The 18,497-nt window shown below is 55.2% G+C and overlaps 3 protein-coding genes across 6 annotated transcripts; 1 reads left to right on the forward strand and 2 right to left on the reverse strand.

Annotated features, from left to right (window-relative positions):
* Window positions 1-1,756: 1,756 nt before the first annotated feature.
* Window positions 1,757-6,081, forward strand: TMEM150A (transmembrane protein 150A). Of its 3 annotated transcripts, XM_004437217.3 has the most exons (8): window positions 1,757-1,886; window positions 2,413-2,593; window positions 3,044-3,091; window positions 3,440-3,526; window positions 4,142-4,209; window positions 4,516-4,643; window positions 4,882-5,059; window positions 5,302-6,081. In XM_004437217.3, the coding sequence occupies exons 2-8, from the start codon at window positions 2,529-2,531 to the stop codon at window positions 5,541-5,543; spliced, it is 816 nt and encodes a 271-aa protein (XP_004437274.1). In that variant the 5' UTR covers window positions 1,757-1,886; window positions 2,413-2,528; the 3' UTR covers window positions 5,544-6,081. The 3 variants fall into 3 exon arrangements, with proteins under 3 accessions (XP_004437274.1, XP_087292605.1, XP_087292604.1); XM_087436479.1 differs by lacking the exon at window positions 3,044-3,091; XM_087436478.1 differs by lacking the exon at window positions 1,757-1,886 and having other exon boundaries at window positions 2,059-2,593.
* Window positions 6,082-6,767: 686 nt separating this feature from the next.
* On the reverse strand, window positions 6,768-8,604 carry RNF181 (ring finger protein 181). The gene is made up of 5 exons (XM_004437216.3): window positions 8,481-8,604; window positions 7,717-7,847; window positions 7,425-7,534; window positions 7,167-7,241; window positions 6,768-6,906 (listed from the first exon to the last, which is right to left on the reverse strand). The coding sequence occupies exons 1-5, from the start codon at window positions 8,564-8,566 to the stop codon at window positions 6,847-6,849; spliced, it is 462 nt and encodes a 153-aa protein (XP_004437273.1). The 5' UTR covers window positions 8,567-8,604; the 3' UTR covers window positions 6,768-6,846.
* A 2,011-nt stretch (window positions 8,605-10,615) lies between these two features.
* VAMP5 (vesicle associated membrane protein 5) lies at window positions 10,616-18,497 on the reverse strand. Of its 2 annotated transcripts, XM_087436480.1 has the most exons (3): window positions 18,028-18,497; window positions 11,520-11,657; window positions 10,616-11,046 (listed from the first exon to the last, which is right to left on the reverse strand). In XM_087436480.1, the coding sequence occupies exons 1-3, from the start codon at window positions 18,028-18,030 to the stop codon at window positions 10,852-10,854; spliced, it is 336 nt and encodes a 111-aa protein (XP_087292606.1). In that variant the 5' UTR covers window positions 18,031-18,497; the 3' UTR covers window positions 10,616-10,851. The 2 variants fall into 2 exon arrangements, with proteins under 2 accessions (XP_087292606.1, XP_014648220.2); XM_014792734.2 differs by lacking the exon at window positions 18,028-18,497 and having other exon boundaries at window positions 11,520-17,937.

Genomic DNA, 18,497 nt, shown 5'->3' on the forward strand with positions numbered 1-18,497 from the left:
CCGGGCGCAGCACCGACACACTGCTTCTCCGGCCATGCTGCGGCTGCGTCCCACATACAGCAACTAGAAGGATGTGCAACTATGACATACAACTATCTACTGGGGCTTTGGGGGGCGGGGGGAAGAATCACAAAGCTTTCAATGAAGTAGGAAATGCTGCAAGTTCACAGCACCATTGGGCAGATGAGAAAAAGGTGCCTGCTCCAATGGGAACACACCTGGCCAGGAATATGGTGCATCTCTGAGTTAGAAAGAGGTACCCCTTTGTCCTGGGGCACAGAGCATGTCCAGTAGAAAGTGGACTGGATCTTATACCCCACTGGTCCATTCAGCCAGGTACTCCTGTACAGTGATCACAGCACAGCCATATTTCTTGGCCTTGCTTTAACTACTTGTCCTGATGTGATTTGGAAAAGGGCTCTCTGATGGGTTTCTGTTTTCATTTCTACCTTCCACTGGGTCCAAAAAGGTTTCTCGGGCTGGCCCAATGTCATAGTGGTTAAGTTCACACACTCCGCTTTGGCGGCCTGGGGTTTGTGGGATCGGATCCCAGGTGTGGACCTACACACCCTTCATCAAGCCATGCTGTGGTGGCATCCCACGTAAAAAAACGGGAAGATTGGCACAGATGTTAGCTCAGGGACAGTCTTCCTCACCAAAAAGTTTTCTCCCTCTTCAAGCCACTGTCCAGTTTATCTGCTCTGTCTCCCCCCAGTACAGGGCCTTGTTTCTGCACATTACCTTTGCGTCACCAATGCTGCCGAACTTAAGCTCCCCAGCTCCTGGCAGCCTGGGCCCATGCTCCCTTCAGGTAATCTGTCGGCCTGAGTGTTGTCTCATAAGGGCTCCACAGGGCTGCCTTTTAGAGTGACAGGCGTGCTTCTGGTATGTGAAAGGATGTATTCCTGTCCTTTTAATCTGAAAGGAATGCCCAGGAGGGCATTCTTGGACTGTAAGTTTTGGTGAAGATGGTGGGTAATTTATTCCTGTACTATTCTGTTTCCTTTTTCCAAATTGCCCTGGGTCTCCCACCTTCCTCTCCTCTCTTTTGCTCACCAATACCTGGCCACGTGTGTCTACTTGGAATGGATATCCATTGGTCTCTGCGGCCTTGCTTCAGGTAAGTGTTCAGCAGTCAGGAAACATGTTTTGAACACTGACTTCCGGACAGTACTCTGTGTACTTGCACCCTTGAAAATAAAAAGTATCTGACAAAAGTAGCCCTCCTCCAGTGTTTGCTGAGCGGAGGGAAGCATAAGCCAAATCTAGGGCGCTAGAATTTCTTAAGGAACAGCCAAGGTTTTGTGCTCACTTCTCTGCGGACCCGCCTCGCCTTGGGCAGAGGCAGGCACCGGGCGCCACACTGAGGGAAGGTCCCCGAAGTCTCACTGTGGGCCGGCGGGTCCAGGCTGCCAACTGCGCCCAGCGGCAGAGGGAGGCTTCCTCCAGCCACGTGCATGATGACAATCACAGGTGGAGCTGGAGAGCTGTGCAGCCCCCGGAGCTTCCCGCCTCCCGAAGATTCCACCGCAGGAACAGGGCAAACGAGACTATCCTTTTGGCATCTCGGTGTCAGAGCCTTCTCTCGCGTCCCACGCCGTAGCCCTCGGCGCCCGGGTCCCCAGAAGTTGGGGCGCCGCCCACGTTTCCACCGTGACGCGGGCGCGGGGGCTCGGGAGTTGTAGTCTCGGGCAGGGCGCGGGCGCCGGGGCCGGGGCCGCGCGGACTCCAGGTCCCGGCGGGCGGCGCGGCGCTGCCGGGGGCGCCGGGGGCGGGGCCGCTCGGCCCTTTAAACCTTTCAGGGCTGCTCCGAGGGCCGCAGCTGGAGACGGCGCCACGCGGGGGTCGAGCAGAGCACGGCGGCGGCCGCGGGGCGCTCCGGGGAGGTGCGTACTGGGGACCCCTTCGTTTCCCGGGACCTCCAGGAATCATTCGTGTCCGCGGATCCCGGCCGCGGGCTCCAAGCGCCCACGCGGGCGGGCGCCGGGCTGGGCTTCCCGCGTGAACTCGCCTGTTCCCTGGGGCGCCGGTGGTCAGGTGGTTGCCTGCGCGTGGCCGCCCCTCCACCGGGGCCCCAGACACCCTCCCAGGCTTTCCTTGGCATGGGCCCCTTGACTGTCCTAACTCCAGCCCCTTTCCTAGCCCGGGTCTCTCAGGCGAGGGGCGGTGACTCCCTTCCCAGAAGTGATGGCCCCGCCTGAGTCTCTGAGCACGCCGATGGCATTTCGGTGGAACACGGAGGCCCCCGGTGGATGCCAGAGGGTGTCCACGTTCTGGCGGGGCTCAGCCCAAAGTGTGGGCGCTCAGAGCCCCAGCGGGAGCTCTGAATCAGTTGTTGACCACCTTCCTCTGCCCCCCACCGGCTTTGGCCAGTCACTGGACCCTGGACTTTGACCTGTCTCTCTCCACCAGGCCCTGGCAGCTGATGATTTTGGTGAAGTATCTGAAGGTAGCCGGGCCGGCCCCCTCTTCCCCACCTACCTCTTATCCTCCCCCCCACACCACCACCACCCTGGCTCCCCTCCCTCATGACCGCCTGGATCCTCCTTCCTGTCAGTCTGTCAGCATTCTCCATCACTGGCCTATGGACTGTGTGAGTAATGAGGGGGAGAGGGAGGACAACTAGGGGACAAAATGGTCCCAGGCTGAGGAGGGACAGGGCCCAGCCAGGACCTAACAGGAGCTTGACGACACAGAAAAAGTCCCTTGTCCTGTTGCAGGCTCTGGGGTGGTACCCAGGGTCAGTCTGTCTGTCTCCAAAGCCTGGCCTGGTGCCTGGGCACACAGCCCCTTGGGACAAGCTGGCACCACTGCTGTCCAGCAGGGTGGTCCTAACAGACGTACTCTTAGCCAGGGCAACTTCCAGAGGTCCTCTAGTTTGGGGCCATGCTGTGGGTCAATGTCAAGCCTCAGGGCCACACCAACCTGAGTCCCCAGCAAGGACAATGAGGCTGAATGGGGCCAGAATTAAGGGAGAAGAGTCAGTGGGGGAAGGCTGGGCTGGGAGGGTCATGAGGGTGGGGTGACAGTTCTGCTCCCACAGGTATGCCATGGCCGTGATGAACCGCCACGTATGCCCCGTGGAGAACTGGTATGGCGCACTCTGCAGACAGCCTCACTCTAAAGCTCCCTTCATCTCTGTTCCCTCTTGGGCCGGGGCTACCGCGAGCCAAAGGGTAGCCCTGAGACCCTGGGCCTCACTGCTCTTCTCTGACATTGGCAGCGCCTGCCCCTCCCCAGGCATGGCTTCGTGCCCCTCTACCTGCTTACTACCATCCTTTCACCCCTTTGGCTTCTGTCTCAGGCAGGCCCTGGGAAGTGGGCTCTTCTGCCCCTACCAAGGGAGATCTGGGAGGGTGGTCTCTGAGAGGCCTAAGGCTACAGGCTGAATGCCTGGGGAACCCCATTCCCCCAGTCTATTCTCTGTCCTGCCTACCAGGTCCTACAACGAGTCCTGCTTTCCTGACCCCACTGAGCAAGGGGGTCCCAAGACCTGCTGCACCCTGGACGATGTCCCCCTCATCAGGTAAGGCCTGGAAACTGGGCAGGTCAGGGAGACCCAAGGCCCTGCTAGACTCCCAGCCAAGTCCCTGGGTCTCAGGAATAATTATATTAAGAGCACTTAATAACAATACTACTTGCCAATTACTATGTGCCGGGCACTATGCTCAACGCTTTACATGCGTAATGTCATTTAATCCTCCCAGCATTGAGGCAGTGATTGTTTTCACCATTTTATAGGCAAGGAAACAGACTGAGTTATGTCATGCATCCAGGTCACACAGCTAGTAAGTGGAGGCACCTGGATTTAAGTTCAAGCCCTCTGATTGCCCAGCCCAAGTTCTGGCTCAAGGAAAGCCAGACGAGCTGCAGGCCTTGACAGTCTCAGGGAGTCCAAGGAGTCTTGGGGTCTGCTGAGCAATCCTGGGCACTCCCTTACCTGTCACATATATAAGCTCTGCTTTGGGGGGCCCCAGCCTGGGGCCAGTTGTTTGTGAGGGACACTGACCCTTCTCATAAATCAGTGGCTTGCCTGCTAGGGAACAGGGACAATAAAGCAAGAGAGAGCAGGTGGGCCAGAATGGGGGCCCTCTGGTGCTCCTGCCCCCTCTCACTCTGCCCTTGCCCCCCCTCCTCGCAGCAAGTGCGGCACATACCCCCCAGAGAGCTGCCTCTTCAGCCTCATTGGCAACTTGGGTGCTTTCATGGGTGAGTTGTGCCCTCAGCCCCGCTAGCCAGCCCAGTCCAGCCCACCCCCACACCCCCACCCCAGAAAGGCCCAGGAAGCCCTTGCATAGTGCAGCCCACCCCACCAAGGGCTAAGGCAAGCGGGGCCACTTCTCTCCAAAGGCTGACTCACACAGCCATCCTGCCGGCTGGAGCCTGAGGAAACCCAGTTCACCACCCGCCCATCTATTCCCTTCCGGCCCTCAGAGTGTTTGGGGGGAAGCTGGCGGGCTTGCTGGGCTGGAGGAAGGCGCCAGTGCTGGCCCCACCCATGCTGTCCTCCCCCAGTGGCCCTGATCTGCCTCCTGCGCTACGGGCAGCTTCTGGAGCAGAGTCGTCATTCCTGGGTTAACACAACAACGCTCATCACAGGCTGCACCAATGCTGCAGGCCTTCTGGTGGTCGGCAACTTCCAGGTGCGCCTGCCTGCCCACCTCTTGAACTTCCCCTAACAGGCCCTGCCTGTCTGCATGGGGTCTCAGTCTCCTGATAGTTGACCCAAGCTGTAGGGGCAGCCCCTCAAGGTTGGGGGTGGGGGGAGGAGGTTCTGGGAGGGAAAGGGGGGAGAAGGGAGGAAGAGGGACAGAGAGGAGGTGTGAAGGGGGATGGAGAGGTGGGGCTGCTTCACGAATCAGTTCCTCTCTCTGGGCCTAGGTGGATCACGCTAAGTCTCTGCACTACGTCGGAACTGGTGTGGCCTTTTCCGCCGGGCTGCTCTTTGTCTGCCTGCACTGTGCCCTGTCCTACCATGGGGCCACCGCCCCCCAGGACCTGGCTATGGCCTACCTGCGGATTGTGCTGGCAGCCATTGCCTTTGTCACACTGATCCTCAGTATCCTTCCAGGTCAGGGAAGCCAGTAACTCATCTTCTAGCCTAGCCCTTTGCTCACCCAAGACGAGGTGGGGAGGATGGCACACCTTCCAGATAACATTGCCCAGTATGGTCTTCTGCTCCCCCTCCCAGGAGGTGAGGCGCAATCCTTTGCCCCAACCTAGTTATATATCTGGGAAGGCAGAAGGGGTGTCGCCAGGCTCCCACCCATCCTACGGAACATTTCCTTAGCCTCATTCCAGGTGGTGTCTTCTTTATCCACGAGAGTTCTCACCTGCAGCACGGGGCAGCCCTGTGCGAGTGGGTGTTTGTCATCGACATCCTCATTTTCTATGGCACCTTCAGCTATGAGTTTGGGGCAGTCTCCTCTGAGACGGTGGTGGCTGCATTGCAGCCTGCCCCTGGCCGGGCGTGCAAGTCCTCCGGGAGCAGTAGCACCTCCACTCACCTCAACTGTGCCCCTGAGAGCATCGCCATGATCTGAGGTCTGGGGAGGGTGGCTGGCCAGGCCTCCACAGCTGCCCGCCCCATATCTTCTTTGCATTTATTTTGTACCAAAAATGATTTTAAGAAAGTATTCTGTTGGGATATAAGCTTCCTCACTCCTGAAGGAGTGGCCATCCCACATCCACCTGTGCCATAGAGGAGCGGACCCTGGCAGCTGCCTGAGCTGCACACAACCCACTTCCCCACTCTGCAGTGTTGTTTTTATGTTTAAAGGTCACGTATCCTCATTCACCCAGCCAGCCCTTCAGGTGCCTTCTACTCCCCAGTGCTGAGGCCAGACCACTGGGGTTTCCTGCGGCAGGAATTGGGGGCTGGGAACAGCAAGAGGGATAGAAGTTGGGGGGTGGGGGGCTGTGAGCACATCTTAGTTGTGGGAAGGCCCACTTCTGGGCCCACTGAGTTGGACTGGGATTCTTCACTCTGCCCCTTACTTTCTTTAGGGCAAATAACACAGCAGAACCTGGATATTTTAGTACTTTTTTTTTTTATATCTATTAAAAGAATTCTAATTTGCATGTTTGTAGTCTGTTCTGGAGAGTCAGAGAGGGCCTGATCAAGCATGGCTTTCCCTAGGCAAAGGATGGGAGGAGGCCCCTGCCCCAGGGAGAGTCTTGACTGCCCAGTGCTCTTCGAGAGCAGGGCTGCCAAGAACAAAGATGCCAAGTGCTATCCAAATACCCCACCAGGGCGGGAAACCCTTTCTGGGCCTTTAAACAGTCTAAAGAACTGATCTGGTCTCATCACTTCACATTTCCTTCCCCTGTTCAGAGTCCAGTTTGAAGTTTGATTCCTTAGTAGGGCATATGGGAGGGTGGGAGGGATGCAGGGAGCAACTTAAAAATATTAAAAGCAATTTTCACAGTGGAGCTAAAGGAAGCACCTGGGATTCCAAGGTTGACTAAAAATTGCAGGGGGCAGCGGATGCAGGCTAGTTTATCTTTACCATCTTTAAGTAGCTACTGGCTGCCAGACCCTGACACATTTTGCTTTCCAGCCACAGACACACAGGCCCAAGCCCTGGATGATCCAGTGGCCAGGTTCTTGACTTGGGCTCCACTGCCCTCATGGCAGCAGGCTTGGCAGGGAGGGATATGCAGCCTGCTGCCTTCTGTGGTTCAGGACCCCCTTCCTCAATAGCAGTAGGGACCTAGTAGAGAGTGCAGAGCCCCTGCCTAGGCCTGTGAGCAACGCAGCCACAGGGTGGGTAAAGAAACCTTTAATGAGGAATTGAGGTGCAACAGGAAGATGTTGTGGAGGACGGGTGCTCAGCCCCAGCCATCTCATGTGTACATGGCTCCATGCAGGTTCTCAAGTCGGTGCTTCTGCTGCTGCTTGCGAGCCTAAAGGAAAGAGGGCATGCTGGGAAGGGGCCATACCTGAAGGCCTGTGGGTGAAGGGATGGGGCAGGCTCCTACTGTTTTCAGGCCCCTAGCATCTGCACTGCCAAGACTCTTGCCCCTCACCAAAGTCACTGGGAAGGCAGCCAGAACCTGGGACCCTAAGGCCTATCCCAAGCCTGCTGAGGTGCGGAATGAGAGCATTGAGGACAGGGGCTGAGGGAGCCCCATCACCACCCCCTCCACTTACCCCAAGCCCCTACCTTATCTCGTCTGTGCTCCTCATAAGTGTCATCATCAGTGGGCAGTTCATGGCGGCACAGGGGGCAGGAATTTGTCTGTGAAAAGCAGGGCAGTGTTCCAGCCGGGGTCTGGTCTCCATAAGCTAATATCCGTCTCCTGCTCCAAAACTCCCACCCCTACCCCTCTCCCTTCTCTGATCCCCCAACAGTCCATCAACAGAAAGAGGCTTGAGAACTGGGCCCAGCATAAGGTGAGGGCTTGGAGAAAGGAAGCAGTACCTTGCTTAGCCAGGGCAGAATGCAGTTGGAATGGAAGAGGTGATGGCAAGGCATCTCAATGGCAGTCTCCTCCTCCTCAAATTCCAAAAGACACACGGGACACTTGAGCTCTTTAGGAGGGAGTGCTGATCAGGAGAGCTGCTACAGGCCCTACCTCCCAGCTCCCACTCCTGAAGGACACTCCTGCCCCAACCTGGCCTGGAAAACTGAAGGGTCAGACTACAGTCTGGCTTGGGGAGGAAATGGGTCTGGCTGACCTGCCCCAAACAGTGGAAAGAATTAGTGTTCTCACCAGCCTGAGAGCCCCTGATGACTGTCCTAGGGAGGTTCTCAACTACAGTCTTAGCAGCAGGTGGAGGCAGGTGGTGATCCCAGTCTACAACCAATCCCAAGTCTTCAAAGTCCATCCTATTGAAAAGTGACCTGGGAAGAAGGATGCAAGATCAGAACGAAAGAAAATCATACCTTCTCCTTGCTCTCACAATCCACTAGGCATTCACAGATAAATACTCTGCCCAGCTAGTAGTAATCATAGCTACCCCTCATTAGTGCTCACTAGATAAAAAGAAGTGGGAAATGATTTACTCCTACTATCAGACAACCCCAAGCACGCAGGCCGTTTATTCTCGTTTTATACGAGGCAACAGGCTCAGAGAAGTTAATCAGGCCACGCAGGAATGACCTGGTAAAGCGAGCTTCCAGGTGGCAGTGTCGACTTCCGTTCTTGGAGTTCTTAATGAATGCACCTACTCACACTCACAAGCCCCTACCCCGCCTCCATGACCTGCCTTCTCCCATACCTCCTAGAGCCCGCTGCCTCCCGCCCCTGACTCCCCCTACTCTCCGGCTCCAGTCTTTCCCAAAATCCCCTTGCCCCGGCCCGCCCACGGATGATCCAAATTATCGACCTCCCCCGGAATCTCGCCGCCGGACTAACACCCCAGACTATTCATCCGTCCTCCCCAGAATCCGCTGCCCCAGATAATCCGGCTTCTCCAGCCAGCCCAGCCCAGAAACCTGCTGCCTGGGCCCCACCTCCCAGCCCCGCGCACCCACCTTGCAAGCTCCAGCAGCATGTTGGTTCGAGCCTCCTGCTCGGGGTCCAACGGCTCGCAGTCGTGTTCTTCGAAATAGGACGCCATGGCAGCCGCACTGTCTGACACAGCCCTCGGACCGGCTGGACTGCGGCCTCACAGTGCTGGCCAATAAACTGGCGAGTTGGACGTGGATGACCAATCAGAGCATCCGAAAGGCGGGCACAGTGCCTCGTTAGACACACAGAAAGCGGAAGTATCAATTCTGTCGCCTCTCATTGGCTTGAATAAGTCAGGTGATCAAAGGCTAAAGCCAATGGCAGGGCCCGGGACTGGTCAGGAAGCGTTTGTTTTGGAGTCCGAGCCTGGGGCAGGTACCTGGGAGTGACGTGGGCATCGCGTCTGTAGCGCCCAGAAAAAGCCAAGTGTCTGGGCTGTAGCGGTCCTTGGTCTACTCTGCAGCTCAGGGGGCCTAGGCAATTCAGATGCTAGAGGCCTCAGAGAGAGGGAGGCGCTGGCCCAGGGGCTCAGGGTTCTGCGAGCCTAGGGGAAGAACCTGGAGTCAGGGCGCTTCCCGCTGCTCTGCCCCGGACTCCGCCGGGCACTTATGCACTCGCTGGGTTCTAGTTGGTTCAGAAGTTGGCGCTTGATTCCTCCCCGACCCCCGCAAAACAAACAAAAATGTCCTGCTGATTTCTTCTGTTAGGCACAATAATAAAGGGTGGGGCAAACCTCCTCAGCTGTCAGGGGGAAGATCCCTGCCGGGGAACCTGGGGCCTTACCTGCTCCTGGGACTGGGTGACCTTCAGCCCACTGCTCAACTTCTCCCCTAGCTTTTGTAAAACTAGTGGCTTGAATTAAATAAGTGGTTTGCATCCCTGGCTACTCATGAATCTCCTGGAGAGAGGACAGAAGGGGTTGCAGCTTTAGACAAAACCTATGTCTGATACCCTCAAAGACTCTTATTTAACTGATCTGATTTAACTGAACTGGGTGTGGTAGTTTTATAAGTTCTACAGGTGATTCCAATGTGAGGCAGGGTTGAGAACCACTGCACTAAATGATTTGGATGATAGCTACCATTTATTGGGCATCTAGAACCGTTACATAGATGGATATTTTACACATAGTATAAATAATCCTCGCAATTGGCCTGGGAGCTAAGTATCATTATCCCTTTTTACATATGTAAAACCCAAGTGCCCGAAGTGGCTTGCCCAAATTCGCACAGCCTCTAAGTGGTGTTGCTAACCAAAGGCAGGGCCAAGTGCTTTCCTCCATCTTCCCCAGGAAAGGCAGGTGGTAATGAGCCCAGCAGAAGTAACAGGATCTGTGAGGGTAAAGCTCCACACAACTCTTGGGTTCCTGTTTCTCTGTCAGTAGCCCTCACTCTCTGAAAAAAGGAAATGCTTCTGTTACACCCTTGATCCTGGATTCCCCTTCCCACCCACACGAGTTTGAGCTGGAGTGAAGCAGCCCAGGCAGAGGCTGTCCTGCTTCCACCGTCTTGGTGGGGCCTTCTTTCCTTCTTCCATGGCCTTTACCCAGGGATCTTTCTGTGGCCCTGAAGGCACTGCGTGCTTGGCCCTCTGTGGCCCTGGAGCTTTGAAAAGCCCGATTCTTTCCCACAGGGCAAATTCCAGGCCATCCTCTGTGACTCGGCATTACAGCACCGTAGAAGCCCTTCCCATTTTCATTGCTGCCTCGCATTTGGTGTAAAGCTCGATGAACATGGGCAGTGAAATTGGGGAGGAGGAGCATTCAGAGGAGGAAAAGTCTATCTAAAGGTGAGAGCCTCATGATATAAAAATCTTTGAAGTGCTTGCTTCATTGTCATGCCTTGTGGAGTCCCATTCGTTCTCTGAGCATCCCCAAGACATCAGAAAAATAATAGATTTCATTCTCAGAGAGACAGGCTCAGAGGGCACTGATTGAAGGGTCTGGTTTGGGGGCTGTTGTGTCTTTACACCTGCACTCCAGAAGGATCTGTCTGTGTAGGGGTGGATCAAGTAGGGAAGGGAGAGGAAGGGGCCACCTCCCAAAGATGGAGTCCTTTGGGTGGTAGGCTTTCTAAGCAGTCCCTCGGGTGGAGGCAGAGCAGGATGAACCAACTTGGACACCTTCAGACACACACACACACACAAACTATACACCAGCTTTTAACGAAACAGCAGCTTTTACTGAGCTCCATGTGGGGCTGGCCTGGCATGGCCAGTGCAGCAGGCTGCCCTCAAAGGCCAGTTTGTGGCATGATAGGAGATGCAAAGGTGGACACATTGGGGCTGCCCTTCGGCACTCACTGGGGTGGCTCAGACGGGAGCAAACGCCGGGGTTGTCTGGAGACCAGAACCAGCCAGTGCGGTCATCCGGCCTCTCCTCCAGGCCCAGCTGGGTCAGTCCCCTGGGGTAATGCCTGTGTCCTGGGCCTGTGGGGCACTGCTGCCCTTGTGTGTGTGTGGGAGAAAGATGATCAGCAGCACAATCAGGATGATGAGCAGAAGAACGCCTACCGCCAGCGCCAAGTAACGGGTGTTCTCACATCGCTTCTTCTTGGCCAGGGCCTCAGTTGTCTTGTTGAAGTTTTCGGCCTGTGGATGCCCCCAGACACAGAGTGGGAGTTAGTGGTTCCCCCAGGGCCCCAGAGCCAGCTCCTCACAACCCCGCCCCAGCATGGCCTCGTTTCCTCCTGTATCCTCCCCATCTGGTCTGCTCCTTTTCTCCATACAACCTGCCCTGGGACCCTCCCAGCCTGACTCCCGGTCTCAGGCACTGGTGTAGCACTTGACTGGCAGCCCTGTGGGCTCACTCCCAGTTAATAATGCCAGTCCTTAACCTTTAGGAAGGTCCACAGCTTCAAACCAAGAACTTCTTACTTCATGAAGCGTACCCATTGCATATCTAGGCTAGGGGTGCCTCAAGAAACCCACAGGTCCCACCCTGGCCCTCAGGCAAGCCTCAGGCCCCAGAAGGGCCCAGAGACCCTGAGCACAGCCTGAGAGCTCCCTCTGAGGGCTCCTCACAGCCTCTCCCTCCCCCTCCCCTGCTTCCCCAGGCCTCACACCTTGCCCAGGAGTTGGTGTGCACGCTGGTCCAGCTCCTCCAGATTCCCATGGCGCTCCAGGACCTTGTTGTAGTTGTTGAGCATGATTTCCGTGACCTCGTCTGCCTGCCGCTGGCACCGCTCCAACTCTTTCCCTGCCTGGGCATCAAGCCCAAGGTCAGGGCTGCATGAGGCCCCCATCTGTCCCTCGTCCTGAGACCTAGAGGCCTCTTTGCCCCCACTGTGTGTGTGTGTGTGTGTGTGTGTGTGTGTGTGTGTGTGCGCGCGCGCGCAGTGTATGAGTTGGGAAAACAACATCTTTCATACGTGCAGAGTGAAGGGCCAGCCTCCTGGCTGTGTGTGGCTCACCTTGGTCTCATAGGCTTCCTCTCCTTGCCCATCAAGGCAGGTCCTAGGTCAGCCTTGGCTTCAAGCATCTCAGCTTACTCTAAGGTGCCTCAGGATGGGACATTCCCAGGACCCCACCCTCCCACAAAGCAGACACTTTGCCCGCCTGCTCTAGGATGGCCTGTACCCAATGTGCACCTGCCCTATGGCTTCCCACTGGCCTAAGAAACAGGGAAAGCAAAGAACAGGGAACCAAGCTACTTGGCTAGAAGCCAGACAAAGAGGAGCTCCACCCCACAGAGCTAGAAAGGTAATTTTGGACCACCATACATCATAGCCTCTGCCTAACCCCACAGACACACAAAAACACAAACTGAGATCAGATTTCCCTCTTTGGGCTTCTGACTGGTCAGGCCAGTTCTGCCTCATGGCCTAACTCTACATCCACATCAATGCTCGAAGTTGATTCTCTATCTGCCGGGGAACCTCAGCCTTCCTGGCCTCTGGCCTCCAGCCTTTCAGCTAGCCAGGATCTTCACTGGGGTCCAACTCACTGAGACAAGACCAACTCCTGGATCTCCCAGCCTAGGCAGCAGCCTCACCTAACAAAAGAACCCAGCTCATTTCAGAGGACGGGGAAGGGAGGTGCAGAGTCCAAGCGGGGGGAGGTTGAGAGGACAGGAGAGAGGAAGAAAGCATGGGTCACAAGCAATAAAGGAACTGGCCTTTAGACGCATGCAACTGAAAGAGACCCAGGGCAGGAGGCCCTAGTGAGAGCTGGAGGTCCAGAAGCAGGTCCAGGGACATGTCAGGGAGATGAATACCAGTGGATTAACAAACCACAGTAACTGCCTCCTCCCAGCCTTGTCCCCCACAGCCCATCCCAGTTCTCATCTCCTCCCCACAGAGCATCGGCCAAGCTCCCTTTCCTGCCAGACTATACTGCCTATTGTCGTCAGCAGGTATTTTGGCACTTGACTGAATTCCAGTTAAAACCAGAGAAAGGGAAGGGATCTTGTGGTCACAGAGGGCCACCTACTCAGGCAACAATCCTCATTCAGGATCCTTGCAGCTGCCTTGTGCACAACCTCCAAGTATTCCCAGTATATAAGCCCTACCTCCCCAACTGGACCACAAGCTCCCAGAGGGAAGGCAGGGGCCAATGCCCTGCCTTTGTCTGCCGCCATTCCGGGGGCCCAGCTCAGTGGTGACCGTTGCACAGATTCAGTGAGTGGCTCAACTGCATTATAGCCTTTCCAAAAGCAGCTCTGATTCTCAAGAGATGTTATCCCCTTGTGTTTATCTAGCCTAGCAGGAGTTTCGAGGGGCAGGCATCTGAAACCCAAGTAGGTCAATATTTACCCATGAGCTAGAAAAGCAACCTGCTTTGAGAGGGGGCAGGCGAACCATGATAGAGGGGTGAACTCACAGGCCAGGGGAAGCAGTAACTGGGGAACAAGGAAGATTAATGAAGAGAGCAGGGAAGCTGCGCTCATCTCTACCTTTTCCTGAGTCAACCATCATCACTGCTATTGTTACTACTATATTATTCAACAAGGCTCCATTATTTGGAGCTTCTCGCATTCACACAGTCCAAGGCACCCCCACATTCAAATATTCCAAGGCAAAAACCGAGAATGGACAAAGATTCGAAAATGAGAATCACCACTAAAGACTGATGGGGCACTGGATGTTATTGTTTTCTACTCTAAATGCTACAGCTGTTGTTATCTTATTCTCCAACATGGGGTGACATTGGGTCACATTCTCCAGGAGAGCTAGCTGTGCCTCCTGCTGCAGTCTGCAGCCTCTTCCCTCACTGCAAAGCCAGGCCTGTCTGGAGCCAAGATGAGCCCAAGCCTAAAAACACACTTGATCCAGGGAACACAGAGGCCTCAGGCTCAAGTTCCTGGCCCTCCTCGGCCCCACTCAACCAGCGGAAAACGGACACTATACGCACAGGTCTCTGCTGGCACAGTGAGAAATACAGAATTATGGGTGTGGAAGGAAGTAAGCGACCAGAGGGAAAGGCCATGCTGCCTCCTGCCACAGTGAACTCAGCATAGTGCCCAGCACACAGTGGATGTGTGGACAATATTTTCTGAGTGAATTGTGCCTGTTCTTAAGAAGTCACTATAGGTTGGGGGAAAGAGACATATAAGGGACAATCAGAGAAAGTGAAGAGTTAACTGTGAGATACACATAGTGAGAGTTGGAGCTACCACAGAGAGGGGGATTCCTGAGAACTGTGATGGACAGGGTGTGAGCCCTTGATGGATGAGGTGGAACTGGGGCATTCTCGGCATAGAGAGACAGAGACACGCTCGGGACAGTGATGCAGCAGGCAGAAGGTAAGGGTGTGGGAGCATGATGGGGCCAGAGGAAGCAGTAAAAGTCAAGGAGAGGAAGCTCACTTGGAGGGAGGGATAGAGAGCTAGTGTAGGTTTCTGAGCTAAGGGCAACACTGAAGAGGTGCTTCAGGATAATTTCTCTATTGGTGGTAGACTGGCATGGATGGAAGTGAGAAAACTCAGGGCAGAGAGGCCAGCCAGAAGGGGAGGAGAAGTGCTGTCAGCAACGGTGTGAGGAGATGTCCACCAGGCTAGAGGGGGTGGGGGGTGGGGTGGGGGTGGGCACGGAGCATAGAGAGGAAGGGTGGGCAAGACAGGCACTTCCGAGCACTGCCAGGAGCCTGCAGGGCTTGAGTTTTTGAGCCGGGGGGTAGGGCAAGCAGCAGCGTCATTGGCAGACAGAGGGTGGTAGTTACACAGGAAATGTTCTTGACAGACCGTTACCCTCTGTACAGAATATTCCTCCTTTGATGCTGAAAACAAAGCTCTCAAACCCCTCCCTGTCCTAACTCCGCTGTCTCCCCTCTCTCTTGGTTAGTGCCTAAGACACCCTATTCCAGCTGTCTGGCCATCGTAGTCAGATGGCCCTGGGCAGCGACGGGGGTATCAACTCCTTCCTGGCTCAGCACTCACGTGAGCTCAGAGACTAAGAGCAGGGCTCTGCATTGCAGCCTTGGGTTCCTTGAAATCCTGCCTCTGCCACTCACCAGCTGAGTGACTGAAGACTGAGGACATGACCTTTCTGACCCTCCACTTCCTCATCTGTAAAGTGGTGACAATGATATCTACCACAGTGTTGGCTAAGGCATGTGACATATTATAAATAAAGTGCTTAGCACAATACCTGACACATACTAAATGTTCAATAAATAACAGCTATTATTATTGATGTAGCTCGTTTCCCTCGCTTTTTTTTTAGCAGTCAGATCCCAAGAACTACACAATACTTGTGGTCAATAAAACCTCTTAGATATAACAGCCAAGCAAGCTCTTCCTTATTGCAAACTTGTACACCTAATTGTTTATAACCTAAATACAGAGCTTGACACGGGCCTTTGATAACCTGCATCTAGTTTATTTTCATCAGGCACTGCAGGCTGTTGATAAGGTTCTATATCTTGACAATAATAACAGCCGCCATTCAGCACAGACTCTGACCTAAGCACTGTGCTGCTAGCTGTTTGTTTGCTTCATTTTCTTTAATCCTCACAACAATCCACTGAGGATAGTACTGTTATCCCAGTTTTATAAGAAATTGAGGCTCAGAGGGGTTAAATCCACCCGTCCAAGGTCACAGAGCCAGTGAGTAGATCTGAGGGGCTGGCCTGGTGGCACAACAGTTAAGTGCGCACGCTCTGCTTCAGCAGCCTGGGGTTCACAGGTTCGGATCCCGGGCATGCATAGATGCACCACTTGTCAAACCATGCTGGGGCAACGTCCCGTATAAAGTAGAGGAAGATGGGCACAGATGTTAGCTCAGAGCCAGTCTTCCTCAGCAAAAAAGAGGAGGATTGGCACTGGATGTTAGCTCAGGGCAAATCTTCCTCACAAAAAAAATTTTTTTTTAATTTTTTAAAAAAGGGCCTGCCTAGGGCCGGCCCTGTGGCTTGGTGGTTAAGTGCGCGCGCTGCGATGCTGGCGGCCCGGGTTCGGATCCCGGGTGCGCATCGAGGCACCACTTCTCTGTCCATCCTGAGGCCGAGTCCCACATACAGCAACTAGAAGGGTGTGCAGCTGTGACATACAACTATCTACTGGGGCTTTGGGGGCAAAAAATAAATAAAATCTTTAAAAAAAAAAAAAAAAAAAGGGCCTGCCTAGTGGTGTAGTGATTAAGTGCCCGCGCTCCACTTCTGCCTACCGGGATTCAGATACCTGGTGCGCACTGACGCACCACTTGTCAAGCCATGCTGTGGTGGCGTCCCATATAGAGTGGAGGGAGATGGGCACGGATGTTAGCCCAGGGCCAGTCTTCCTCAGCAAAAAGAAGAAGATTGGCAGATGTTACCTCAGGGCTGATCTTCCTCACAAAAAAAAAAAAAAGAAGAAGATCTGGGAATTGAACCAACATAGACTCCAAAGATCACATCCTTAACCCCTGTGCTAAACTGAATGCGGGTAGAGGTCAAATGCTTTAGCTGGCTGGTTAAAGACTCACCAAACCCTTTGATGCTGTCAACTCAACTTGTGTACATATGAGGGAGGCCCGTGGCTCAAAACCCAAATTCTTTGGACAGTGCATAAGAGGACCATCTACAAGATGAATGAATTCAAGTCAGTACCCATGCAATTTCCATCTTTGCCATCACTATTTTGTTCCTCCTGTATCCCCTATACCAGTCACCATGTATGGCACAAAGGAAATGCCCAAGAAATACTTGTTGACTGAATGAATCAGAGAAGAGGAGAAGAGAAGGGAAAGGAAGAAGAATCAGGGAGGGAAGGGGGATGGGAAAAAGGAAGGGAAAGAGCTGGGGGCAGAGACAGGGGCAGGAGGGAAAGAAGAAACAGAGGATGGGGCTAAGAGGTGGGTGGGGGAGAGAGATTAATATACCCTCCCGAGGCTCTGATCCATTATTTGCCTCAGATGAACTTGTGAGAGTCCCAGAGTTTTCCAGTACCCCCTAATAAATTCGCCTGGCCTCAGCCTTCATTTCAGGAGCTTCCTCTTCTCCCCAAGTGCTAAGGGTCAGCTGGAAGCCCACCCCTAGGCCTGCCTGATCCCTTACCCTGCACAGTGGTAAGTGGGCTCTGGGCTCATCCCATTCTTAGAGCCTCCCTAAGTTTCCTGGTGTCGCCTTAGAGCTCAGCACCACCTTCCTGCCCCACTTCCTCTTCCTGCCTCCAGTTCCCTGAAGATGAGGCCATCCAGGCATCACGACTCCTAGCCAGGCCACATCCACCACATGTCTACCAGCTTCTTCGTGGCAGCATCTTAAAGCCCCAACCCTGCTTCCTGCCAGGCCCATCTTCCCAGAGGTCCCGGAGGAGAGGGGAAGGAGAGGGGAAGCAATGGCACCACCTGTTTGTGACACCTTTGCCTTGGAGATGGCAAGTGGCGACACGGGCCAGAGTCTGAAGCAGGAGTGGGGATGACTCAACTCAGGAATGTGTCCCTAGGGATGGGTTAGGAGGAAGTCAGGCCTATGCCACACTCTGATAACTTCAGTGGAACTTTTATAGTAAACGTCTTCCTTTCTTTTTCCCCAGAGGAAGAAGTTTGCCCTCCAACACTCTGCCAAGGGGCTGGCACAGCCTCCGCCACCCCAGCTGCTCAGGTTTTCAACTCCCGGCCTGGCTTGGCTCCTCACAGCTCCAGGAAGGGCTGAAAAGGTCATCACATTACCTACCACTTTTCAGCAGCAGTTTTTGAGTGCGGGGCAGGCCTCTGCCATTAACCTCACGAAGATCCAGCAAGGCAGGCATTGCTGACCCCACTTCACATGTGCGGAAAAGGAGGCTCAGGGAGGTTAAGTGACTTGCCCCGGGTCACAGAGCTGGTAAGTGGCCACCACCAGGCTCTCAGCCTGGAGTCTGACTCCCAAACCGGTGCTCGGTGCTCATAACCACTTGGCTCAAGGAAGTGGGAAGCCCGAGTCCCGCTCACTCGGCGCGGGGCAGCCTGACCGGGCGCACTTTCCCTCCCAGGCTGCGCACCGGGAGTGGAAGGTCTGGCCGCGGTCACCTCGCCGGGGGCGGCCAGCGCGGTCCCGGAGGACGCCCCCGCCCTCGGACTTCGGACTTCTGCCCTGCACCGGACTTCAGCCCTGCACCCACCACTCGCCCTCTGCCCCCCGCCCGGCCAGCTCCGCCCCGTCCCGGGGCCTCACCATCGCTGCTGCCGTCGTCTCGCCCGCTGCTGCCGTCGCCTCGCCCGCTCGGGCTCCTCTGCCCGCCCCAGGGCCACGGTGCCAGAGAGCCGGGAGGAAGCGGAGGGGTGGGGCGGGGGGCGGTCACGCGCCTTCCCTGAGCCGCTACCGAGACCAAGTGAAATCGAAAGCGGCGACAGCGATCGGGGTCCGTCGGGCTCCTCCTCCCCGGCCGCCGGCGCCCAGCTTCGGGTGACTCCCCAGCCTCGTGAATTGGGGGTACTCCCCAGCTGCCTGGTGCCAGATCTGCACGCTGGCCACACCTCGGGGGCCCAGTTTACGAAATGGGCACAGAGGAGTGGGCTCTGGAGCAGGCTCAGGGAGTCCTCTCTGGGGCTGCATCCAGGATCAGGTAGATCAGGTTTACCTGGGAAGGCATCATTCATTCATTCAACAAGCATCTGTATGAGCGCCATTGTGGGCACTGTGCT

Source organism: Ceratotherium simum, chromosome 11 (genome assembly GCF_057802395.1).
Source record: "Ceratotherium simum simum isolate JZ-2026a chromosome 11, ASM5780239v1, whole genome shotgun sequence".
Taxonomy (NCBI): domain Eukaryota; kingdom Metazoa; phylum Chordata; class Mammalia; order Perissodactyla; family Rhinocerotidae; genus Ceratotherium; species Ceratotherium simum.

Excerpts from the sequence above, each read along its gene's own strand:
- TMEM150A (XM_004437217.3), top strand. The coding sequence starts at position 2,529 with ATGACCGCCTGGATCCTCCTTCCTGTCAGTCTGTCAGCATTCTCCATC. Across the intron at positions 3,527-4,141 it reads GACGATGTCCCCCTCATCAG|CAAGTGCGGCACATACCCCC; the intron begins GTAAGGCCTGGA and ends CCCTCCTCGCAG. Across the intron at positions 5,060-5,301 it reads CTTTGTCACACTGATCCTCA|GTGGTGTCTTCTTTATCCAC; the intron begins GTATCCTTCCAG and ends GCCTCATTCCAG.
- RNF181 (XM_004437216.3), bottom strand. The coding sequence starts at position 8,566 with ATGGCGTCCTATTTCGAAGAACACGACTGCGAGCCGTTGGACCCCGAG. Across the intron at positions 7,848-8,480 it reads ATGCTGCTGGAGCTTGCAAG|GTCACTTTTCAATAGGATGG; the intron begins GTGGGTGCGCGG and ends CCTTCTTCCCAG. Across the intron at positions 7,535-7,716 it reads CATCAGGGGCTCTCAGGCTG|AGCTCAAGTGTCCCGTGTGT; the intron begins GTGAGAACACTA and ends TCCCTCCTAAAG.
- VAMP5 (XM_014792734.2), bottom strand. The coding sequence starts at position 11,816 with ATGTTGTTTTCCCAACTCATACACTGCGCGCGCGCGCACACACACACA. Across the intron at positions 11,047-11,519 it reads CACACCAACTCCTGGGCAAG|GCCGAAAACTTCAACAAGAC; the intron begins GTGTGAGGCCTG and ends GGGCATCCACAG.